The 27,051-nt window shown below is 44.9% G+C and overlaps 1 protein-coding gene across 4 annotated transcripts in view; it reads left to right on the top strand.

Moving 5' to 3' along the window:
- KDF1 (keratinocyte differentiation factor 1) overlaps window positions 1–27,051 on the top strand; it is a 120,663-nt gene that overhangs the window by 55,686 nt on the left and 37,926 nt on the right. For all 4 annotated transcript variants that reach the window (XM_069224073.1, XM_069224071.1, XM_069224072.1 and 1 more), the window contains one exon: window positions 20,702–21,813. In XM_069224073.1, the coding sequence (XP_069080174.1) occupies window positions 20,712–21,813 (1,102 nt within the window). In that variant the 5' untranslated portion in view covers window positions 20,702–20,711. The remainder of the gene's footprint in view (window positions 1–20,701; window positions 21,814–27,051) is intronic.

Here is a 27,051-nt window from a genome sequence, read left to right as displayed (position 1 = left end):
AAATTAACACTTGACAATAAAAGGAGTTAAAAAAATAAAAAATAAAGCTAAACGCTAAAAAACATTTCTAACCAAAATAAATGTTTATGTTGAAACGTTAAGAACTAACCTGCAGCAATTTTCCCAAGTCCACCTTGTTTAGTTTCGTACGGAACAGTTGTAAAAATGTTACCCCCCCCCCCCCCAACAGCAAAATAAAATTGACTCACCCTTGAACCAGAATATGACCGCAGGTCTACATGAGCGGATGTCATTAGCTATAAAATAATGTTTTAACAATTTTTTTCTTTCCAGACCTAAAGTAGGACAAATGCAAAAGGCATGCAGCAAAGATTCTAAATTGTAGCTGCTTAGACGGCAATTTTGATCAATATACTGGCCTTTCCAGGAAGGACGATCTTCTTTGGTGTAGAAAAAACCCATACGATATAACAGGAATTGATGTTTGGTGTGAACAGAGAAGAGCTCAGCCAAATACCCCTGTGGGGATAATGTCGAGTAGGACCCAAAGACTGCCCAGGCATGCCGTCTTTTGGCCAGAACGGCTTTCTGTGATGAGCAAGAGTGAATGAACAGTAATGTTAACTAATCTGTTAAATTCAGCCTTCCCAGTGTTACGTTTCCAGACTTCTTCCATTCCCAGGCTAATATTAAACTGGCTTAGGTAGCTTCCCGATGCTCCTTTCATATTACCAAGTTGTGGGCCTGCACTTTTTGCCAGCAGGCGTATACTATGGAGGAATCCTCTGCCGCACGTAACTTCTATGATACTTTAAGAAAGGCGCCCTGACACTGGAAACTTTGATTTTTATTTTTATTAAAGCCCTTCTCCAGTCTAACCTGGGCCGGGTAGGCAGTTTTCGGGTTGTTAAATACAGCGTTGTATGTTTTAACCTGACTGTTATTCAAAGCACGATCTCGCAGCCCTTCAATATTTCAGACCCATAAGAGATGGCTGAAAGCAGCTGTGCAGATATGATTGATTTTTAATAAATAGGACCAGTTTGAACAATCCAGATTCTTTTTGAGCAGGTTAAAGTTATGTTAGTGAGTTTCCCTTTGCCTTGTTCGCCTGTAATTGGCGCTTCCATTTCAGGCATGGTTCAAGATGGACTCCTCGATATTTGTACGATTGCACCATCTCCACTTTTTTTCTCTCCCAGGTACCAATTAAATTGTTTATAATTTGCGCCAGGGGAACCTTATCTGTTTAGTTTTATCCAGATTTATTTCTAGGCTTTGCTCAGCCATAAAGATGTTAAGTGCTGATAAGATTTGTTGCAAACCTTGAGGGGGGGGGGGGGTGGAGGGTTGGGGGGGGGGGGGTGGAGGGTTGGTGGGGGGGGTGGGGGGGGTGGAGGGTTGGTGGGGGGGGTGGGGGGGTGGAGGGTTGGTGGGGGGGGGGGGTGGGGGGGTGGAGGGTTGGTGGGGGGGGGGGGTGGGGGGGGGGTGGAGGGTTGGTGGGGGGGGTGGGGGGGGTGGAGGGTTGGTTGTGGGGGTATGGCTCAGCAGGACAATGTCATCTGCATATTGCAAGCACACCAATTTTCTCTGAACCCAATGCTTGGGGGAAAACTATTCACTTGTGTTAACTTGCCAGCAAGGCCTGCCAGGTATGGATTAAAGAGAGTTGGTGCCAGAACACAACCTTGCTTTAGGCCAGATTTTGTAGGTATTCTATTTGTTAATCTCGAACCATCTCCAATTTTAATCTGGACCCAGGTATCAGTGTAGCGATCTATAATGGCCCTCAGTTTGTTGTTGGGGATACCCCATTTAACCAGCTTAGCCCACAACCTTTCCCTGGGGGGACCTGGTCAAAGGCTGATTTGAGGTCAATAAATATGCGTAGAGGCCCAGCTTCTTGTGACTGGCTTTTTCCACTATAAGGGAAAGTGCAATTAAATTTAATGACGTTCCCATGCCTGCCCTGAATCCTGTTTGAAACCTCGGGAGTAGCTTCTTTTCATCAGCCCAGACTTGAAGATGCTGCAGCAAACATGAGCCGTATATCTTGGCTTCTTCATCAGTGAGGGCTAACAGCTGTAATCTGAAGGCAGAGTGGGATTTCCGCTTTTATAGATGTATGTATTATACTGCCTCTCAAGATTCTGGGATCCGGTTGATGTGGCAGAAAATATTGCACCCAATATACTGGGTGGCTTTGAAGATTGCATTCGGAAGTCCATTTGGTCCAGCTGCTCCTTCGGACTTCAGTTTCTTTATCAGACCGACTAGTTGTGCTAGCTCCCAAACTTGCTTTTGATCATCCTTTTCGGCGATGTCTAAGATCCTGCCCTCTGCTTGGAGATTTAGTAATTGATTATTACTTGTCGATGGCTCGTACCCCATCACTAAGGGAGGAAGCCTGGCTCCGCCTTTTGACAGCATGTTTGTCAGCCCATACAGACTAATGACATGGCTCACCCAGGCTGCTTGTGTTATCCCACAATTGCGATGTCTGCCCCCCCCCCCCCCACCCCCGGACCTCCCCCCCCCCTCCCGGACTTCCCCCCCCTGTCAGGTCGTTCACTAACCCCCAAAAGAACTTGCTATTCGGCTTGCCCATAATAATTTAGACCATGCATGTTCCTGATAGCTTATTTTTGCGGACCAACAATCAAAACAGATCCTTTTTTTTCATTGTCCATAAAATGTGATTTTCCTCACCTTCTCTCCGTTGGATCGCTTTTACCATTTTCCTGGTTTGACGCGCAATTTGTGATTTCTGGTTGCGCAAAGCTTTGTTGAACCAAGGTTGACTAACACGGTCCCTGTTGGATACGTAGGACGATCCCTGGAAGGTTGAGTTATTGGTGGGCTGGAATTTTGCCAACAACTGCAACATAGCACGGCCCAGTCTTTGTTCCAATCCACGTTGAGGGTAGGCTCCTTTTTGTTGCATATCCGCAAGTGTTTTTCGTTCTCCCAGGGCGCCAGCCAACTGGTACACCTCATCCATCACTGTTGCTATCCCTTTCTCACGCCATGTCAATCTCTTAAGATTAAACAACTCTGGAGGACTTATTAGATCATTTGAGGATTGTAACAACTCAGGTTTATGTGCTAGTTCCAATGTTTGTGGAAAATGATCACTCTCCACTCTGCATTTAATTTGAAAATTCCTTACCAGGGCCCTAGCAGAGGGATTTATAAGGGTGTAATCGATGGTTGAACTTTTTTTTTCCCCACTTGCAAAGGTAATGGATGCCCGAATGTCCTTTTCGCTGTTTCCATTTAGAAAGGATAGACCTACTTGCTCAAGCTTGCACCTTGGTACTTTGCGTTTCCTCCTTTTGGGGGCAATAGATTAAGATTAAAATCGTCACTAATGATGAGTATGGACTCCTGATGGTGTCTCAGTATGGTTTTGATGAATTCACCCAGAGTTTCCAATTTCCCCCTTTACTGGCTTTTTTTTGGGTGAATGTACACATTTATGAGGATTAAATCTACTTGGCTGCACTGTGGTCTACCTAATGTGATCTTTGTTGCCTGGATCCAGTTTGACTCTATATCGATGGAAGTTTTATGGCATATGAGAGAGGGCCGTGGAAATCAAGGTCGCCAGGCCTCCCTTTGCATGACCGTATTTGCTATTGGACCTTGCTGGAATGTATGAGGCGTTGTACCCGGACACCGCAATCAGCTCTGTACTCCAGGTTTCTTGGATCGTATTCCTGGAAAAAAGATTGTACTTCTTGATCATGTAAAAGCGTTTGAATACCATGGATGTTCCATGATCACATTTTGACATGGGGGACTAACTGCTCCCTGGTTTCTGAACTTTTGACTGCTGTCGGGGACATATTTGCAAAATAGAAGGGAGAGATTCTTTGGAGGCCCAAAATATGTGGCCTATTCCTGTTTCACCATCGTGTTTCACAACTGACAACTTTCCCCTTGCCAAAGAAGTTGTATCTGTCCTGTGGCCCCAATGAGATCTGGAATAGGTCTCTTATTTCCCCAATCAATTTAAGAATGTTTCCGCTATTCAGGATGTCAAAATGTTCCTCTTATTTAAAGTGCGGAATGAGAAGTAGTTTATGCGCCTCTGTATGTGTCCCCGCCATTGAAACTTTCGTAAACGCTTCATTGCTCTGGTTCGAGCGCTTATAACCTATATCTGGTTGATGCTTTGGCAGATAGTTTGTGTGCTAGGGCTGGATGATCACAAACTTCAACTTCCACCCCTTTGTATCTTTCTGTGCTAGAACGATGGAGAATGGACACTGCTCTGATCCCCCTCATGGTATTTTAGTTTGTTTGATTTGTTAAAATGTTCCTTTTGTCATACCTCTGACGTCGCCAACCACCAGTAGATATCTTACCTTACCCTGCTAGTTTAATTCATAGTAGAAATAGAAGCCCATTGCGAAAAGGTTTATTGTTTTTCTTCTTCAAATACCTTTTAGGTGTCGCCTGCATGGCGCACGCTTGCGCAATTTGCTTGCAAGGTCTTTTGTTACTTTAAAAAAAAAATCTTAAAGGGGGCTCAGAGCCCTCTCATTACTTACCTTTACTTACCATGGGCTGACTCCCACGTCACTATACTTACGATTTGCTGGCTCCCACGTGAGTCTCAGTTCCTTGCATTCTGTTGGTTAGCAGCTTTTTACTCACCATTGGTTGGCCCCCTCGTGAGCTTCAACAAAAAAGGCACGTAGCTTTCAAAGCCCAACTGGAATTTATTTTTTAAATGCACCGGGATCCCATTAACAGGGGTCAAAGTGTTGCAGCAGTAAGGAATGGTGTCACAAAGGCCAGGGCAACGAAAAGCAGAGTCAAACAGCCAACGTATAGACTTAAAAAAAAGTGAAAGAAAACTCCTGCAAATAAATTTTCAACCAGGACAAATATGGGGGGGTGGATTCCAATAATGATTCAGTTGGGGGTCCCTGGGTTCCAGTAATGATAAAGTGGGGTTCCACAGACGTCAAAATGTTGGGAACCACTGGCATAGAGGGTTAATGTGCCTACTACAAAGGAGGTTTTACATGCAAATCACAGGTCTGTGTTTTTCTGTAAATAGGTCTGTAGGTTACTGCTTTTGTCACAGAGATACTTTTGTTACTTGCAGTCCATGAACTGCAATCCCAATAGAAGACGTGTGCTATGAACCAGCATCAAAGAAATGCAAGCAAACTGCAAGACACAGTCTGAGCACCTTCATGCCCCCTCCTCCCCCCCCCCCCCCCCCAAATAAAGTACTTTATTTTAACGTCACTAAAAGGGATTCCTCAAACCACTGTGATGCCCGTCAGTGCTGATGGTATGGCTTACACCTTGTAACCCTCGCTGCCTTAGGTAACACTTCCAGTACAATGAACAAAAAACACAGATAAGATTTGGTGTCTAACATAAAAATTGCTGATTGATAGATTTGAGAACGGCTGTAAAATCATTCTAGAACCAGGAAGCGAGCACTGTGCTTTGCAAGTCTTTTGTTACTCCAAAGAAATCTTTGGGGGAGGCTCAAAGCCCGCCCGTTACTTACCATTGTCTGACTCCCACGTCACTATACTTACCATTGGCTGGCTCCCACATAGGTCTAATTTCCTTGCATTCTGTTGGTTGGTTAGCACCTCTTTACTCACTTTGACTAAGTACTTCTTTTGGTTGCCAGTGCCTTTCTCCGACCGCATTCTTCCCCAAGGTACTTTTATTTTTTTTACTTTACCAAATGCAGTCTCAATGAATGCGTGTCTGTCCTCTGAAGCCCTCTGTCTGTGATTTTCCTGACTTACTCTTCCACCCCTGTTTGCCCAAACCTCCCTGCCCCACCCCGCCGTATTGCTTCCCTGTCTGCACTACTCCACCCTCCCACTGTGCACCATGCACCCGCTGGCCTTCCTGTCTGCCAAATATGCATTTTAACCCAACCTCCCCCTTTTTTCATCCACCACCCCCACCAACCATTCCTAGGATTGTGGTTCCCTCGTTTAAACATGTTGCACAGGAGCACGAATTGCTGTATAACATGTCTTAAAGTAAATAAAAACCAAGAACAAAGGCGGGGGTCAATGCTGGGTGCGCCATAGCACTTTGCTTTTATGTACTTTAAACTATGTTGCACAGCAGCTCGTGTTGCTGTGTAACATCTTTAAAAGACACTGATGAGAATAGGTCTTGCTTTGGCGAAACCTATTGGTTATGCCAATGCTTGTTTGTTTAAACACCTCATTCAGTTTGTAAGTGAGATATTTGAAGCCTCTACATCTCCCTGGAACCAGGGAACTCTGGTTTTGTTTATTTGTCAGTTGTCTTTTTATTTTTATTTTAGTTTTTTAAATACATTAACCTTTATGCATTTTAACCACTCATCAGCCCATATTTTCACACTTAGTTTTCATCAAGTTTGGAGATTAGACGAGAAGACCTATAACTTCAGTGCTGGTCTCTTTTGAAAGGTGTGTTTTTGATGTCCACATGCTGCCGAACAGAGATGACTGCACGTTCTTTGTGCTGTCTGTGCTGCTCTCTGCAAATGTCTAAGGCAATATCTTTTGCCTGTTAACATGTGAGAATCCAATTTTTCTCCCTGATGTCCAGGCAAACGACTGGGTGAAAGGAGGGAAAAACCACCACACAGAGAAACATCATGCTGTAGCAGTTGCGGCTGGCAACTGTACATAGTGGTGGGGTGGGGGGGGGGGATAAAATACATTTTTTAAAAAGTACCTTAAGCCACGTCCGCACCACTGCTCTCTGTCCCATTACAGGCACAGGCTCCTAGCCTGCCCTGTGGCCAATCATGACGCTGCACAGAGCAGCATTATGATTGGCTGGAGCGCCCTGGCTGGGTGCTCCAACACAGACTGGGAGCCTGGGCTTGCTCTCTCCAACCCAGCAACACAGTGCCGAATTGGCTGAGAGCCCTTGTGCGCATGTGTGTTTGGCCGGCCCGAAACAGCTGGACAAACATACATGCGCACTGAGGGGAGTGCTCTGTGCCCTCCCCTCGGTGCTTGTCACCCCGTGGCCCTGCCCCTTTAAAAATAAAACGATTCTAAACACCGTTTAGCAGCTGCTGCATAGCGGGGGCATATTGGAGGAGCTGCCCCTGTGCTGTAGTGCTTTGACTTTCAGAAATCCTTTTTGTGAAGTTTGAATTCAATCTCTGTGGGTTTTGCTAGCTCCCATCTTTGAGGCTCTATTGTTAACTCACACAATGGAAATATACTGGTGATTTTTTAAATGTTTTTTTTCTCTCCCCCCCAACGTTGTTGCTAATTGTTCTCGTTGCTACCTATTATGTTTTATTACTGAACCAAAAGAGAGGCAGCCCATACGAATGTTCAAACAAAATGTGCTCATGGACGTAATTTGAGAGTAATCGGGGTTTGCATCTGAAACCCCAGGTTTGCCACGATACCTTTGACCCTGCCTTTACCACCCTTGGCCTCCGAGGTGGTATAAACGGTGTAAAAAACAGAAGCAGCTCGTATATGTGGGTGTTTGGGTTCTGCCCTCCTTGTTTTCTTCCCATTTAATTACACTAATAGTCAGTAATACTCTGGTATTTAATATTAGTGTGATTTACAAAGGAAATGCCAGGACCTTGGCGCAGCTATGCAGCTGTGGTGAGTAAAAAAAAAAAAGAATGCTTTTTAACATGTGATGTGCGAATTTGAGGGCTAGAGTGTTTTGTGAGTAAGAGCGTATGTATGTTTGAGCATGTGTATGTAAGTGTAAGCATGTGAGTGAAGTGCGTGCGTCAGTGATGGTTAGTGAATGTGAATGAGTGTTGAACGTTAGTGAGTATCATTGAATCGGAGTAAGAACGAATAAGAATGAATACAAGTGGGTGAGAAAGAATGAATGATTAAGAATGAGTGTTAGTGAAAGGAATTGAATGTAACTGATTGTGAATGTGTAAGAGTGACTGAGAATAAATGAGTGCAAAAGTGAGTTTGAAAGAGTGTGATTAAGACTGAATTTGTGTGTGAATAATTTAAAGTGAGTGAAAATGAGGGAATATGAATGAGTGAATGTAAGTGAGCCCGTGTGAAAATATGGCGTTATGTTTACGTGACTGCAGCTGGCTGTGGCGAACTGTGGATAATTCTTGGATCCTAGAGACACCTATAGCAAAATGCTGGTGCTGCTATGTTGCAAACAACTGTTGGCAAAATGGGGCAAACATGTTGAACTACGGATACTGGTTATTTCTTGACTTATGGGGCACCCGTGGAAAAAGCAGGTTCTGCTATACTTGGTGAAATACTAGTGCTTTGCCCCCACCGCCCAAATTTGTGGCCTCCGTCCCCTATTTGTGCCCCCGAGCCCCCTTTACTAAATTTAAATATTTAATCGATTTTTTTCCTGCCGGCAGTGTTCAGATTTTTTCAGCTGCGGGTCAGTTGTTTAAGTTCCTGAGGAGGTTAGGTGGGGTTGAAAGAAGAACTGACCGTAGAGGAGAGGCACACTAAACATGCTCAGGTTCACCGTAGGCCACAGTAGTCACTCACTCCTGAAAGTGTGCATGTTGGGTTGCACAACTGCATTTCTGTGGCCACCCTGACATGCGCACTAGAGTCTTCTTGCAACCTTCTCACTTAGTGAGCCAGGAGGAAATCACAGCGGCAGTCCCCCGGTCTCTTAATGAGTACTGACCTCGCTTACCCAAACCAATCCTGGCACTGCTCTCATGATGTTGGTAACATGACAGCAGTGTCAGGTTTGGCTCAGGAAGCATTGTTACTAGGCCTCTCAGCGCAGGGTTGGGAGGCTCAGGTCGACGGAGTGAATGACCAATCTCTGTATGGCTTTGTAATGAAGCCATGCAGTGATTGCCCCTTTTTGCCCTTGTTCTCTCTCTCTCTCGTGACTCTTCCCTCTTCATACGAATTTGCTACCAGTGCAGCATTAATTGCACATGAGAAAGCGGTGAAGACCAGAGGTATTCCTTCTTCTGACCTCGTCATCACCTCGCGCATGTTCTAGCCGGGCCTGGCCAAAAGTAAGCAGCACTTGGAGTCAGGCGGAGACGCAGTGTAAAAAAAGAAATGAATAAACAAGCAGTGAAATAAATAGAAAATTAAGTAGTTCAGTCTCGGTAGAGTGCTTTTTTACTATGATTGTGATTGAAGAGTGTTATGTTAGTTTGCCTTTGTTCACAATTGCAGCCTCACTTGGCATTCTCATTTAGAATTATTTTGAAAAATTGGTGACTCACTCCATTTCATTATTGAGCATTTTTTTGTTCAGGCGGGCGAACCAAAATTCAAAACGATGGAATGCGGGTGATTTGACCTGTGTGCTATTAAGCCTAATTTCCCGTGGAGGAAGGGAACTCGGCTCTCTGCTGATGGCTCTGCTCATAATAAAGGCCGCGCCCAGGTTCCCTTTCCAGTATTATTTGAAGCAAATCGATACCAGGCAAGCACATAAACTCAACTGTATCATACTGATTGTGGCATCCTGCTTTAATTATGATTCGTAGCGTGAGTGCCATTCTGTATTTAGGGCTGTATCTGTTGAGTGCTACTATTGGATCCCGCATCATTCACCCTTTGCTTTCACTGCTGGTGAGGAAGACAGTCAAAGCAGCCAGGCTCCCTTGAAAAGTAACCGCACTCGAACCAAATGCTGTTAATTTCTTCAGAGACCAGATGAGCATTAATCAGCTTAGTTTGTGAAATTTGTGAGTGGAAACGTGCTTCATGGCTCATATATTCCCTTCATCGATACAATAACAGTCCTGGTTTTAAGAAAATATTCCAGTTTTTCCTTCTTCAAGGGTTTTTTTTATAGCAAGGTCTGACTAAGCCAGTGAGTGCATGGGCGATTGGTAAATTGTGATGTGTGAAAGAGTTCAAGTGAGTCATTCTTATGTTTGTACTAGTTTTTTGCATATACATTTATAATTCAAGACCACAGTAGTGAACAAATAGCCATTAAAAAACGCTAAAGGGTGAAAATACAACTTGTGAGCTTTTGCCTTTTATGTTTTTGCTTTTACTAAACCACAAAAGTATGCTAGTGAAAGCGAAGGTCCAATTTGCCTGGCTCAAGTGCCCCACTTAGGACTGGGAAGTGGGGAACAAGTAAAAAAAAAAAAAAAAAAATATTTGATTTGAAAAAGAAAAATTAAAGTGGCGTAGGTGCTGCCACATCTAAGGGAATACTGTGCCTAGCACTGCTTTCTTTGGAAATAGCTGGTATGTCCTGAGCCCAGGCATGACCATCTTAGTTTATCTTACTTTGAGTCCGAGTCCTGACTGACTGGGCAGTTGGCTGGCCAGGGAGAGGTTAGGGAAACAAAAACAACCACTACTTCACCCTCATTGGTTATCCTTGCTATTATGAGTGATGAATTGATAATTGTTGAAGTAAAAAAACCTTTTCATATATTTACCTACTTTAAAGTTGAAACTTTTTCAAAAACCTGTTAAGTTTTTCATACAATGCATTATGTATGCATTCCAGCTAGTTAGATTTTTGTGGTGTGTCCACTCTTTGGCGCTCACTACAAGACGCTCATCTCAATCTTTCACGCCTCACCACTTTCAAATGTCACCAGCCACCACTGCTTAAATAATGTGTGGAATTTGGCATAGGGGTACAGGGGTTCTGGCTCTGGCATGATGGTTGTGATTTGTCACATGGGGGGCACAGAATGAAGTCCACTCTTGTGGAGCATCAGGTTTCATCGGCTTGCCACACTGTGAAAAGACGTAACTATTTAGTGAGCTCCCCGAGAGCTTATGACCTTTTAGCAAATTTATGTGAAACATGTACTTTAAATGTACTATTTGACCACAATTTTTTCAAAGTTTTCTCATGGGTAGTGCCTCCCTAGAAGAGCTCTTCCCTCACTACAACCCAGAGCATGTATTGCACTCTGCCACTTTCAAAGATCATATCAATGTCATAATCTCTGTGGTATCTAAAATAGACATTTGACTTTGCTATATTAATCATGCAGCTATTATAGATCTTCAGCTAAGTAATTTATTTATTATGATGTAATCAGGTTTACGGCCACTTGACCCCTTTGGGGAGATCCAGGATCATACAGTGGCACTTTCTGTGCTGTCATGTAGGTCAAAGGGTGTATGGTGTTACTTCTGCTACCTCTGGTATTTTGGTGAATCAACGTCCAGGAATATGTAACCATTTGGACTCAGACTTTTTGGAGCTGCCTAAATTTCATACCGCTACCTTCGACCTCCTCCTGTAAAGATATTAAAACCAAAGATGCTTCCCTGGGACTACTGAGTTTTCAAAGCTTCTCATTTTGTACACCAGCTTTAGCTGGATTATAGTACACCTCCCTCCTTGATAAAGCAAAGACAGAGAATGGGGTCCATTGGTCCAAACCATGCCTCACAGTAAAATGAAAATACAGGTTTTCTGTGTACCTTTGCTTCCAAAATGCATTCTAACAATGTATCCACACTCGTACCTTTGCTTCCAAAATGCATTCTAACAATGTATCCACACTCGTAATCTTGAAGGGGAGGCTTTTAAAATGCTATGACATTGTATTTAAATCCTTCATTTGTACTTGTGTCCAAAAAGTGAAGGCTTACCTCTCTTTAACTAGGCAGAAACCCCATTTTAGGTCTTGCATGGAAGACCGCGCATGCATTTTCTACTGTGAAACCTATTTTTACCTTGCAGTGGGCCTAGAGTCAGCCCATTGATTAGCTTCATTGTTATTCTCATTAGCTTGCTTCTTATTTGCTAGAGTTAGTGGGCTTGACATCTTCTTGTGTTTGTCCCTTCACTGGAGCATTGATGCCTTACTCTTGTCTTTCTACTGCTCCATTTTCACAGGCTACTTCCTTCTTTTTAAGTACTGTCAGAACCCCTATTAGGAGGCCACAGGCAAGCAAGAGCTACTGTACCTAACCGTGGGGGTTGAGGCCTTTTACTGCTGTTGTTATTGGGCCTGATCTTCTATGAACAAGCCAAGGCTTGGGCGTGGCTAGGGAAGCCAAGATGTCGGACGCGTAGTCCGTGTGCTCCGAAGGGGCCTTGCAATTATCCGTAAAAACTGAGCCCCGCCAGAGTGAAGTTGGTGCCTGAGAAGTGCTGATCTGCCGCTAGAGATAGTGGTGTTGCGTGAGGAAGAGCCGCTTGACTAGGGGGGACCTGGAACCAGAAAACACCGCCGCACCTGAGGCCTACCGGGAGCTCGAGTAAACGTAGACGCCGAATGGTAGGGCTCGGACTGAACAGAGGAGGCGCAGACATATAAGGCGAGTGGAACGCTAGCGACCCCTGCCCCCGGGTGAACGAGCAGAGCGGAGGACGGCTACCCTCGCTTGGTCGAACTGAGGGAGTAACACCCTCCTATTGAGGTCGTAACAAGCGGAGTGAAGGGAGCAGGCCTGACCCTGAGCATGGGGGACGCTGTCGGCTCCTGAGAAGTGCTGATCTGCCGCTAGAGATAGCGGTGTCGCGTGAGGAAATGCCGCTTGACTTGGGAGGACCTGGAGCCAGAAAACCTGCTGCACCTGGGGCCTACCGGGAGCTCCAGTAAACGTAGACGCCGAAAGGCAGGGCTCGAATGACTGAACAGAGGAGGCGCGGACATATAAGGCGAGTGGAACGCTAGCGACCCCTGCCCCCGGGTGAACGAGCAGAATGGAGGACGACCACCCTCGCTTTACCGAACGGAGGGAGTGACACCCGCCTATTGAGGTCGTAACAAGTGGAGCAGAGGGAGCGGGCCTGCCCCTGAGCGTGGGGGACGCTGTCCACTCTCCCCCCGAGGCGCAGTAATTCACCGGGATTCGGGATGCAGGTCCTGGCGGGGAGCAGCAGCCCAACCCTCTGCAAGTAACGGGCCTGGGCCCGGAAGATAAAACAAGGTGACACGGGGGTGTTCGCCACCCACCAGCTGAGGCCCCCCTGAAGAGGAGAGAGGAGGACGGACACAGAGGAAGCCCGGGCGGGGAAGGAGCCGATGCTGAAGAACTTACTCCGCACAACACAGCAACCCAGGTGAGCGAACCCCCAGCCAAGGCCATAGAAGGGGGTAGCACCCAAGATCACAACAGAAGGAAGGACAACAAAAGTACGCCAGGAAGAATCAGGAACTAATAGGACGCCCCAAGGTCCAGAGCCAGAGAGACTATGATCGCGCATCGGAGAGAAACGGAGAAGCTGAACATATAATAAAGAGGCGATACAGGACCCCAGCCTAACTGGGGCGAGCCCACGAACATCACTGAGACTGAGGTGAGGGGCATGAGGAAGCCAACGACATGGGGAGATAGTTGACGACTACCCCACAAGCAAAAGAACTGAGAGAGCAGGAATCAGGGAGAGCCTGGCAAAGGGAGAAACGGAATTGTAACGCAGCCTGCGCGCTGAGGAGCAGCACCACATACGCACAAACAACTCAGGCGAGTGGTACGGCTCCCAACAGAACCACCGGGGGGGTTAAACCAAATGGCAGTAGAAGCACACAGAGGCCCGAGGTACAAGTGATATCCAAAGCTGGAACCCGATATAACAGCGCTGATGACATCAAAAAGCCGCAGAGGAGGGAAAAAATGGAGCATCAGGCACTTGATGGTAGTAGAGGTGGAGACAAGCATGAACCAACACAATCCACGATGCAGGAAAAATTTGACAAAATCCTAGGAGCAATAGAAGACACAAAAACCACACTGCAACACAACATCAGTCAGGTCGCAGGGGAAGTGGGTCTCGTCCGAGCAGATCATCAAAAGCTGGCAGACAGGGTTAAAGACACAGAGACGATCCTGACAGATATAACCCCGAGACAAAAGGACTTGGAATCCACTGTACTGCACTTGACGGAGAGAATAAGAAGGCTGGAACAAAGAGCAGAAGATGCAGAGGGACGAAGCCGGAGGAACAATGTACGAGTGGTGGGTCTGCCAGAAGGAACAGAGGGCACAAACATGGTGGAATACCTGGAGAAGTGGATGAAGGAGACAGTAGCTCCAGACTGCCTGACACCATTCTTCGCGCTAGAGAGAGCGCACCGAGTTCCTCCGAGACAGCCAGCACCAGGTCGACCGCCAAGGGTGGTGATAGCACGTCTGCTACATTATAGAGACAGGGACATCCTGCTCCAGAGGGCTAGGGAGATGGGCCCCCACAGAGTAGGCAAAGGAGAAGTGACCCTCTTCCCAGACTTTACTCTTGAGGTTCAAAATAGGAGAGCCTCCTTTATGGCAGTAAAGAGAGCACTGAGAGAAGAGGGAATACAGTACTCAGTCATATTCCCGGCCAAACTGAGCGTGATGGTCGACGGTAGCACCAAGTTCTTCCCTAGTTCAGAGGAAGCCTGGGAATGGCTGGAGGCCCGAGGAAGCGGCGGAAAGCAAACTGAGGGCCCAGGGCGTGATCCCACCTGCCGAACCAGAGGCGGGAACAAGAGGACGAGACGCAGACCCCGCTCACGAGCTGGACCATCACAGACTCAGAAAGATCTGAGTAAAAAAGAGGCCCTAAGGGCAGCGGCCTCAATGAACAAAGAAACTTCACCAAGGAGGAAAATTGACAATGAATTGGACGACACAGCAGCATCATCTGCGGAGAGCACCTGCGGCTCAGAGAACCAGCCGATAGTGACACCGCAGACGGCGAACGAATTAGGGTGATTGTGGTGCACCCGCGCACCAAGGTGGGGCACACCGACCAGAAGTAAGGCCCCAATGGACTCTATACCAGCACCCCTAACAGACTTCTCGCCTATTCAGTAGAATGGCGAGAACCAGCCAGACTTGTTGTATTAAGTTGCTCGTTGGCACATTTTTTATGGGCTCCCTACAGTTAGGGAGGGGCCCTGGGGCAGGGGAGTTGGGGGTTGCGTAAGTTTGGAACCAATAGGTGCATAAACGGAAAATATCATACACATGTGAGTCGCCAGAACACACAACAGAGAGAAGAGGTTATTGGGAGGGGGTGGGACCAGCATCCCTCATAGACATACCCAGATGACAGACTATAGCATCCTGACATGGAACGTACGGGGAATGGGGTCACCGGCAAAACGACACAAAGTATTGGCCTACTTGAAACGAAGAGGCATACATGTAGCAATGCTTCAAGAAATCCACCTGACAACGAACGAGGTCGAAAAGTTAAAACGCAGATGGCGAGGACAGGTGTTTGCCACCGGGTACTCGTCTTACTCCAGGGGGGCGCTGATTTGGATCCGTGCTGGTGTGCCATTTGAAGCAAGGTCAATAGAGGTAGATCGGGAGGGCAGATTTGTGGTGGTGGAGGGACGATTACATAGGGTCCCAATAATGCTGGGAAGCATCTATGCCCCCAACCAAGATCAAGCACCCTTCCTGCAGCGTCTCTCGAGCCGCATCACCTGCCAACAAAATGGGGACTTATTAATAGGAGGAGACTTTAATAGTGTCATGAATGTAGACTTAGATCGCTCTTTACCTCCATTACAGGGGGCAGCGACACATAAAACAACGAAGAAAGTATGAGAGTGGATAGAAGCGTGGGGAATGGTAGATATCTGGCGAGAACAACACCCAAACGAAAAGGATTACTCCTTTTACTCTGCACTACACCAATTACACACTAGAATCGACAGGGTGGTATGTACTACTGGGATAGCAAGAGGTATCTTTCATACTGAATACCTGGGACGAACAATATCAGACCACAACCCGCTTTTGGTGAGATGGAGACTAGACGAGGATAGGCCCCCCCATTCCGATCTGGAGACTCCCACCAACAGTATTAGAAGATCAGACATTTAGAGAAAATCTTAGATCCCACCTGGCAGACCAAATTAACATAAACAAAGGAGCAACGTCTTCTAGGTATCTAGAATGGGAGGCACTAAAGGTGGAGGTGAGGGGCTACAGTATAGGGCAGACAGTCGGGATTAAGCGCACACTAGAACAAGAAGTAATCAAGCTTGAGGACGCAATACATAGTTGGGAAAAGAAAGTGCACAAGAGTGCACAAGAAAGGGAAGAGTACGAACAGGTGATGAAATCCTACTCCTGCGCTGAGGAACAGTTACGATGCCACTGTTTCCAGAAACACTTAGCCACAGTACAAGCAGAAGAGGGTAGATCGGGGAAGATGCTAGCATGGCTGGTGAAAGCGGGAGGAGAGGAAACACCTATAGTGAGTGTACGTGACATGAGAGGAAACCACAGATTCCAACCTGGACCCATTAACGAGGCCTTTAAAGAGTATTATACTCACCTATATAGGGAACCAGACGAACTAGATAAAGACAGACTAACGGAATTCTTAAGATCACTCCCGATCCCGACCTTAGACAGGGGAGAAGGTGAAACACTAGGGGGCCCAATTACGAAGGAAGAGGTACTGGAGGCTATCACACAGCTGGCCCCAGGCAAAACACCAGGAACTGATGGGTTGCCAATGGACTTTTACAAGAAATACCCCAAGTTATTGGCCCCACAGCTGGTAGACCTTTATGCAGAGGCACTACACAGAGGCCTTCTCCCAGACACACTTAGAGAAGCAGTGGTGGTTCCACTGCCCAAAATAAAGTCTAACGAGGCCTCAGTCACCAACTTTAGACCACTTTCAATGTTTAACAACGATTTTAAAATCCTCAGCAAAATCCTAGCTAACCGGCTGCTGCAACATATACCAGCTCTGGTACATGTGGACCAAAACGGGTTTGTACCGAATCGCAATACATCACTCAACCTCCGACGACTCTTTGCCATCTTACAGATGCCAGCAGCAGCGAAGCCACCCAAAGGGATGTTGCTGGCTATAGACTTTGAGAAAACCTTTGACTCGATCCGCTGGGATTACCTAAGAGTAGTAATGCTAAAGATGGGTATGGGAGACAAATGGGTAAAATGGGTAGACCTGCTCTACACAGCCCCACAAGCGAGAGTTAAGACCGGGAAAGTTATCTCAACCCCCTACACCATTCATAGGGGAACCAGGCAGGGATGTCCATTATCGCCGCTACTGTTTGCCCTGGCCATTGAACCGCTAGCCACCTACTTCCATAGGGAGGGTAAAGACAGAGGGGTGAGATGGGGAGGGAGTGAACACAATATCTCACTCTATGCCGACGATATCCTAATCTACCTTAATGATGGGGATACTGGACTTCAATGGGCCTTACAGGCCCTGGATAGATTTGCTGAGCTATCAGGGCTAAAACTTAATAGAAGCAAAACATACGTTTTTCCGATCACAAAGGGCTGTACCCAGCCAACGACATTCCCGGAGACAGTGGTATGGGCTCCTGACACATTTAGGTACCTAGGCATCCAGGTATATCATGACCAAAGGGATCTGCGGGAGGTAACCTTGGCAGGGCGCTCGGCTCTCTAAGAGCATCTGTTGGGTTCTGGAGAACCCTGAAACTTTCCATAATGGCCAGAACAGCACTAACCAAAATGATCATGTTACCTCGCCTCCTTTACTAATTTACTAACTTACTGATATTGATCCCAATGCAATGGTTTAACGAACTAAACTCACTACTCAGAGAGCTAGTCTGGGACGGAGGCCGAAATCGTACAGCACTATCTACATTATGTAGGCCAACTACTGAGGGAGGACTGGGAGTTCTCGACTTTGAGTTATATTACTTAGCTTGTCAATTACAGTGGTCAGCCAGATGGAAATCAGGGGAGGGCAAGCTAGAAAGACACACGGGAGCAGAGTGTTAAGCATGGAAGAGATCATATCGGAAATAATAGGACGAAAGTTGAAGTTACAAGAAAAAACCATGTTGACGAAAGTAGCATTGATGTGTTGGAAGAGATGTTCAAAGAGGATAGAAATAGGTAAACCCTACTCCCCGGCATTACCACTACATGTGTTGAAGGCAGAGACAATTGATGGGAAATGGATGGACACAGACCTAGGGCCCTGGACAAGGGCTGGAATAGGGACGATAGGAGACCTATTTGAGGAGGTGGTGCTGAGCTCATTCACAGAGTTAGTAGAAAAAAAAGGGATTCCCAGAGGTCAGTTCCTAGTGCACCAAAGACTAACCCATATTATACAAGAACACTGGGGAACGGTTAACGCAGAACCCACCACGCACTGCATGTTACACCAACTACTGATAATAGGGACAGAAGCCCACCAAATCACCAAGCTATACAAAACACAAATTGAAGGCACATTAGACCAATTGAGACCACTGAGCGATAAATGGGAAAGAACACTCGGAAAAGACATCACAGACTGGGAGTGGAGAAAAATACTGGCGTACCCAAAGAACGTATTGAGAAATACCCGTTTAAGATATAACCAGTATAACTACACTCATAGGACATATCTCACCCCACAGCGCTTAGCCCGTATATATGGGGGCACCCCGGCGGAATGCCCCAGATGTGGTGTGGTGGATGCCGATCTAGACCATATGGTATGGCAGTGCCCAGAGATCCAAACTGGATGGGGACTGGTGCCAAATGGCCTAGATAAACTAATGGGATGCCCAATTCCACAGACCCCGGCGATATGTTTGGTAGGCCTGAAACAAGACCTCAAAATTGGGAAGGTGCTGGAGCGTTACATAGACACTGCACTAGCACTATATAGGAGGCTAATGGCAGCAGGCTGGAAATCCACTAAGGCCCCAGTAATAACCGAGTGGAGGCGGGATGTAGAGAGATGGGCGAGGGCTGAATTACAGGCCCTGAAGAGCGAGGAAGCAAGAGGGTTGCGCCAAAAACCAATAGCCCAGGCCTGGGAAGAGATATTGTTAAATTGGAGAAGCGAAGTAATGGAAGAAAGCAAGGACACAGAAGGCTCAGATTAGCTACTGGCAAGAGAAATAAGACCTAGCAATAAACACACTCTGAGAGAGCTGCCACACCAAAGAGAGAGAGACAAAACTATACATGACTCACAAGAAGCAATAAACTGCACAATTTACAGAAAAGATGTGATGTGAGGAACTGAGGGACCAATGAATAGTAAATGACCCAACTTGTCAATAGAAGGGGTAAGATCAAGAGTAGGATGGAATAAGACAATACTCCAAATGGCACCCACATTAAAAAAAAGACACTTGTGAAAATGGCACCAGAAAGTTTAAGTTCATGTTTAAGTTTAGATAAGCCGACAGGATAATAGTAAAGACCAGTTAATGACTATACCTCACTGAACTGAATGCAGAATAAGACATCGAACATATAGGAAACGAATAACAAGGATGCATACTGAAAAGGGAAAAAAAAAAAAAAAGAGGGAAAAAAAAGAATAAAGATGAAGAAGCACAAATAATGTCTGAAACTATACCTGTAGTAAAGAATGCAACCTGTAAATGGCAAATGTTAATAAAAATATTTATAAAAAAAAAAAAGCCAAGGCTTCTTGGGGGAAGGTTAGTACAGGGTGGCCAACACAGGCTCACAACCCAAAGTATGTTCAATAGCAGCTGTAAATGATTGTGTTCCTATATAAATACTAACTTTGTCATAAAAGACAGTATATAACTGGACAGAGTGAAATTGCAGCATATGCAAACAATACAGACAGTCCCCTGAGGTCAGGGATCTAGTGTCGTAATAGGCAGGTTCCTGAAGTATCACTACCCTCTTGCTAGCAGTAGTGGTTATTCCTCATTCATTATCGGTGACATTCAAGTTAGGCTCCACTAGCAGTCAGTTTCAGGAGCCCCACTCCAACTCTCTTAGAAAAGTCAAGTGTTCAAGCACCGAAACTCTATCTAGCAGACAAGATCCACAAAGCCCTTCCGGCTCTTTGATCAGTCTCGCCTACACCAGCAGGGATTGCTCTACTGGAGTCTGAGAGTCTTACGTGCCCTGACTCCCCTTCAGTGAGTAACATTAGTGGCTCTGCAGGGGCAGTGGCTGGGTGTCCTCTGCCATCCTCCGATTCAATAGTAAGTTTCCTATGATCTTTCCCACAGGTGGATGGCCTGCAACAATTGTTCTTTCCAATAGCCTTGTGCTTGGACACCTCTGGTTCTGCTCTGAAGATCTCCTGCTGCCATGATTCGTCTGGTGGCAGTGCTCCCATTTAGACTCTGTAGCGTCTTAGGGACGCTGCCCTCTGATGTCCTACATAGCTCCAAGGAATGCAGTAATCCACAGATCATAATTTATTAGAAATAATTTCATTGTTAAGGATACTTTATTCATAATGAAATCCTGGCTTCCTCACCTATGTATTTTACCTTTGTACTAACTAGGCTTTGCCCCAATTTTTCTACAGGAGTATAGGAGTGACTCAGTTGTGCTTTACTTGCATCTCATTTTCTGTACATAATCTACTGTTGAAACTTTTTTTTTTTTTAAGCCCATTTAATGACTATAGAATAATTTGGCCTGATCACTTTTGAGCCCCAATTCATGGTAAAAAATGTAATTGTTCCCTGTACAAGCAGAATAGAGCCGACATAGTCGTATTGAAATGCTATGAATTCTAGATACTCAGCCTGGATTTTTTGGTTTTGTTATTGTGGTTCTATAGTGGAGTGTATATTTTTTGTATGAACATGTTTGTCAGTGTGTGATTGCATGAGCACTATACAGCCTTTGCTTGATTATTTTACCTGTTTGGTTTGAGAATAAAACTGTAATTGGATGCAAGGTCCTACTACTTATGTTGCATTTGGTGTTTACTTTAGAAGTTATATGCCACAGGAAGTTTGAAGGACTATGGTCCACATTGGATCACTGTTTTAATATACAACTAATAGTGTTGACAGTCATCCTTTCCCAGAACTCACTTTAATGTTTTTTTTCTCTTCTAGTTGGTGAACCATGCAAGCAACAAGCACTCACAGCCTCGCAGAAGGCATCAGCAGTCCCTGTATGCACCCTTCTGGGAAGATTGTGCCCTCTAGACGGAGCTACCCATTTAGAACCAGCGACATCAGCTTGGAGGTTTTTGGAGAGACTACCCCTGATCTGGTGCAGAACAGAAAGTCCAAAGTCCCAAACGCTACAGTGCAGCGATCTCTCCGGGCTGACTCCAGTGGCACAGAGCCCATTGCCTTAGTTTCAGGCACTGCAGAACAACAGCCTGAGGAGGATCAGTGCTGCCCTGGCCTCTCTAGGGCCTGGAGCTTATACAGAGATGTAATATGTTACATACTGACATGTGGGCACCGTTTGCGTAAACAGACAGACTGTTACCTGCCATGTCTACGCCAGGAAGAGATCTCTGAATCAAAAATCAAGGGCGCAGAGCCTAATGGTTACTCTCCGACCAATAGTCCCAATGATGCCTCTCCCAAAGAGAGGAATGGGGGCCGGGGAAAGACCTGCCATGCCGGGGGCAGCTTCAGTTACCCTGATGTGAAGTTTAAAGGCATTCCAGTGTACCCCATTCGGAATCCTGTGCAGCCTCAGCCAGATGATGATTCCTGCTGCAAGGATTCAGTGAAGGAAAAGGACCAGAGGGACAGCATGGAAAATTCAGCCCTTTCTGTTAGTCACCGGGGGTCTGGAGAGTACTACTCGTTCCATGAGCCTGACCTGGACACTGAACTGACTGGGTCCATGTCCAGTACAGAGATTGACATCCTAATCTTCAAGAAACTAACCGAGCTTTTCAGCTTACACCAAATTGATGAGCTGGCCAAGTGCACATCTGACACGGTCTTCCTGGAGAAGACACACAAGATTTCAGACCTGATCAGTAGCATCACACAGGACTATAATCTGGATGAGCAGGATGCAGAGTGCCGACTTGTGCGGGGAATCATCCGCATTAGCACCCGCAAGAGCCGCACCCGGCCACCCATCACCAGGAGCCTGGCCACAATGTCACACAACCACAAGAATGAGAGCAGTCGAGGAATCCAGCCAGACAGTGGAAATGAGACCATGGTCATGGAATCCACCATCCTTAGTCAAGATGGTACGTGTTCTGAACAAAGGGTTGGATGTTCTGTTGTAGTTATGTAGTATGAGGTAGAAGCATGCCCCTGGGGCTGTAGTTGTAGAACAGTGTCCCCTGTATGAGGAAAATGCAAATCCAATCTGGGACTTAGAAACCAAAGTAAAGCTGACTCTTTGTGAGGGAAAAGCCACACTCACAGATTTTGAAGAGTAGAGTAAGTAAGGTATGTTTTGAGACTTCGAAGGAATGGGTGTTGGTGATCCCTGTAGAGAGAAAATAGGATGTCTGCCTTGAAGTTTGAGGTTGATTGGGGAGCATGTTTGGGATATGGAGGGTGAGTAGGAGATGTCTGCTCTCATATGGGGAAATATTGTGCATGCTTGCACAAGCTTGTGGACTTGGTAGCGCAAGCCAGCTTTGAAATAGGTTTGAAGGCAGGCATCCTTATGTATGCAGAAGATTGTGTGAGATAATGATCCTTCATGAGAGCAGGATGTCTTCTGAGATGGGGTAGGGTGCAGTGAGCAGACAAATGCTACTCTGAAATGTTGTCAGAGGGGTGCGTTTTCCGATAAGTAGGAGTAGTAGGTAATGGTGGGTGTGAAAAAAACAGGTGAGGGGATATTTTTTCATCCGGTATACAGGGGAGGAAAGGAGGATTGTTTGCAAAGGTGAGTAATAATTAATGTGCTGATGTGATAAAGTAAAAGTACATACAATATGCTCTGAAGTAGAGCTAGAACGAGAATGAAATTGAAGGAGGAGGTGGTAGGTAGTGGCACCATTTTGTGCCAGAGTACACAGATGGGTATTCTTGTATTATGGCGATTTGTTGACATTTCAGGTTTTCTGCCATTAATGTTTTAGTGCTTGGAATATTTCTCTACTAACTCCCTCTGCCATTTGAGATTAGCATGGAAGTCACAGAGGTTAAGGTCTTGAAAAATTTGATGTTTTGCATGGGAGGTGGTGACTCCCACTTTCATCCCTCCTGTGATTTATTCAGTTAGAGGTGGAGGTGGACGAATAATTTCCTTGACCAAAGCTCCTTTCTCTACCACTCCAAAATTAAGTGTCATACCCTGCTGTTCTCTATAGATGTGAAAGCCGGGCAGTTTGCTGGTGGCAGTGAAGAGCCATTAGCCATATCCTCCACTTCTTTCTACCCTAAGCGCTTATTGTTACTGTAGTCCAATCACCTCAAGAGTGAGTACAGAGAGCCAAGAGCTGCTGTTGAGTGGCATTCATTGATCCTCCTGGAAAGGGGATTATGTATGTAATTGGCAGTTGGTGCCCTCAGAAGGCTTAACTTTGTCATGGTTTTGTACTGTTCGTCAGCTGCCTATGCCAGCATTGAGCATCTGCTGCCATGGTACCCACCCTTACGTTTGACTTAGACCAATAATTCTCAGGCAGGCATTTACCTCCGATACAGACCACTGTAGAAGTGTGGTGGGATATACACAATTATTTTGTGTCCCAGGCTTGAATTATAAATTGCATTGTTTCATAGAGAGTTAGAAAATTAAAGTAAGTCGGTAACAAGGAAGTAGTGTGTTAAGGGTGCACAGTTTTAAAGTAACTCCCCTTCTGCTATATATATATATATATATATATATATATATATATATATATAATCTGCTGTTAGCGGACACTTGGTTATAAGGAACTAGGTATGGCTGGAACAGTTTTGTGCCTGGAAAGACAGAGGACCTGAGTGGATCTAATAAAGTTTTTACTGTGGTCTAACCTGAATACCTTTTGTAAACCGTTTTCAGGTTTCGTGATTTGAGGGCTGTTAGTAGTTCTATACTACTTTAACCGTTACTGTCATGTCTGCCTTTACATAGTAAATTCAGTGCTTATCCTCTTAGTCAATTATTTGTTTTTCTTTATGCAAAGATGTCTGGAATGAGATGTTTTAGGACTTTCACCACACATTTTAAATATTTGGGCCATGGATATTAATTCCAGTTTAAATTCAATAGTTTTAACATTTTTTGTATTTAACTGTCTTGTGAGCTATGTACAAATAGCAAGAAGGAAGAATGGGGTTGCATTTTGAGATTGTTCTGTTTTTCACTGTTAGGTAAAACATTATTTGCCAGATGTTTGAAACGTCGGAGGGGAAACTAAACAATTATTAGCATTTATTACTGGAAGATGGTGTGGCACTTTTTTTAATGCACAGTTTTAACCATATTGAAAGTTACATCATATTACCCCCAGATGCTATAAAATGTTTTGTAACATGACCCTTTGTGTCAATGACATCACCAGCGTGTGTTCTTTTTTTTGTGGTGGCTTTTGTTGCAACCACTAAATAGGTTCTCTCGGCAGCACAAGTGTATGTAGAAGCTAAACACTTGCATGATGCAGATAATGGAGTCTGGTCACATTGGCTCCTCAGCTTCTCTGCCATGGGTACTATGTTTTGCAAGCCAGCACAAATCTGTTCTCACTCTTTTTCATAACCCTAAAAACTCTCACTCTGTACAAGAACAATTCTTCCCATTTAAATTTTTGAAAAGGGACAGATCATGTACTAAAGTGCCAGAACAAATTTGTTATGCATGTGCCCCCAATTAGTTCCCTGGCACTACTATTTTTTTAAATAAACATTACTTACCTTAATAAATTAAATTAATTTATCATGATGAGAGGTGGTTTTTCAGGCCCCCGCACTCTGCTCCACACTGTCTCTCAACACCAAAGTAAATGCATACCATAAGTGCTTCTTTGTTACTTTATTTTGTCTTGTTTAATACTTGACAATAAGCAAGGGATATAGTCCAGTACTAAAGTAGGGACTGCCATTCAATTTCTGGTACTCCTATATCTTTTTCAAATATTGGCACACATTATTTTTAAAACTTTTCCTTTCAAATGTTTTTAGTTTCAATCATTCTTCTTGATCTTTATACTTCACAGCATACTCTTACAACAAACGACAGGTGAACAATTCAGATCTCTCCTGTTCCCCATGAATCCCAGCCTTCTTATTTCCTCAGCAGCCCATCATTTTAAGCAATATAGGGACATTACATCTAGTTCTGCCTCTTAATACAGTTAACTTATAAACCTGTTTACTTCCAGTAATCACAAAATGGTCACCTAGGACACATTATGCTGTCATAGTCCTGAATAAGTAAATGGAGCATCAGGCCTAACATTTATGAAAATATAAATCTTTATCTGCAAACTCGTAGTGCAACTCTTCTTCTCAAAAGTGACCACATCTCTTGCAAAAGATCAGCTTTTCTTAAGCACTATTGTGGGTTATATTTCAGAGCCCATTGATTACTTGTACATTACACAGTATTTTTTTAGTTCGTTCAGAGCTGCAGGCATCTCCGTGGGATATGGAGTTTACACCATAATCCACAATCCTTTCTGTAAACATCTGGTTTGGCACTATTAATGTAGTGTTATCAATATGCTGTAATGTGCCATCTATATTTTGTATCATCTTTCCCAGCCTGGTTGGTGCATGTTTGGCAAAGTTATGTCCCTGCAAGATATATCCCCTTTGTTAATCATACAGTGCAGTCACTAATTATTTTCCCCATAGTGTCTGAAATTGGTGCTTTTGCTGTGGTCCTCAATTCCAGCACAATCTTATAGCTCAGTGATTTAGTCTGGCTAACTTCGATGTGGTCTGAACAGTCTTTTAAATTTAGTCCCGTCTTCTAAGTGGTGCTGGCATGACCTAGTGTTAAATTTGTAAATCATTGAATCCCTCGTCCTCCTGTAACCCAAACTCCTTCCTTATTTGTAAGGTTTTAATCGGGCCCAAATGGGGCATGTCTCTCATCGTCACTCACTCACCCTTCTTCCAAGCTTGAAATGCCTTATCATTCATCCTATGGAAAAGTCAGTATTATTCAACAAGGGATAAAAAGTTGATGGGTGTAAATTTAGGGTCCCAAATTTTTAGTGTTCATCCTGCAACTGGCAGTATATCTAGCTCAGGACCCCTTCGGTATTTGGGTAGCCATGTCACTTCCCATAATGTTCTCCTGGATGGTGTATGGTCTATGTGTCACCATCCTTTTAGAGTATCTGTATTAGACTACTCTAGTAAACATCGTAGATGTACCACCTGTTATTATTTACGTATATTTGGAATTCCCAATCCCCTTCCTCCCCGGCCTTTTGCTGCCCTGCCGCCAAATCACTTTTGCTTTCTTGCCCTGCTATGTCGAATTAAAACAGATGGCCTGTAAGTTCTATATTTCACACTCTGGTATTGTCAGTGGGAGCACTCAGAAAAGGTATAGTATTCAGCGCAGGTTTGTTAGTTTATGGCTGCAGCTCTCCATCCCACCTACAGGATTAGTTGCTTTTGTTAATCAGACATCTGCCTTCACCATTCAGGGTGCTCTTGCAGCATTGCTCTTCAAGCTGTGTCTGATCCCACAATCTGTTTCCTTATGCAACCACCTGCAGGAGGTTGTTGTCTGCAGCTCTTGAATAATTGTGTTAAGGTATAAAGGTACAAACCCTCTGATTTTCTTAGATAGATTTTAAGCCCTGACACTATGTGGAACCGACATGGTTCACCCAGCAGCGCAGATGAGACCATTCTGGGGTGGTCTGAATTCTATCAGCAGCAAAGGCCATGGCTTTTATTTCTCCTTTTGGGACTTGTTTAATGGTGGCCTTTCTGCTTTTTATTTTTTTATTAACTGACCCATCTACAGGCCTTGTGCCATGAGTATTTAGTGTTTACCTTATACACTGATAAGTGTCTCTCACCCCGAGCTGACCACCTTCTGAGGTCAAGATATGGCTATGTCCCACCACCACAATCTTTTGGCGTATTCTTTTGCACTTCAACAAGTGTTGTGTAAGAGCTGTGATCCTCTCAATAATAAAACATACCCACGGCTAGTGGGTGTTTAAATTGCAGCTAGTGTGCAATCCCATCTTCTTTAGCTTTTCCTTACTGTTGGTCAATGTTGCCACTGATTTCCTCTCCATCAGTGTTGCTTTTTATCTAATTTGGGAGATATTACCAGTTTAAGGCCCTTTCTTTGAGGGAGTCCCTAAACTTTATGTAGCCATTCACTGTAATTTCAATTGGTTTATATAGCACGTATAACCCCAGACGAGGTGTTGAACACTTTATGCTGGGCAGCATGCTGCTCCAGAATAAAGGTTAGTGGTTAGTCCAGTGCAATTGGTTGTTAGTTATTGGAATCAGCCTTATATGTGCAGCAAACCACTCCATGCATTCATTCAAGTTCATTTGGG

Source organism: Pleurodeles waltl, chromosome 3_1, assembly GCF_031143425.1.
Source record: "Pleurodeles waltl isolate 20211129_DDA chromosome 3_1, aPleWal1.hap1.20221129, whole genome shotgun sequence".
NCBI lineage: Eukaryota > Metazoa > Chordata > Amphibia > Caudata > Salamandridae > Pleurodeles > Pleurodeles waltl.
The sequence above is the reverse complement of the archived record's forward strand: the minus strand, read 5'-3'. Positions and strand labels throughout refer to the sequence as shown.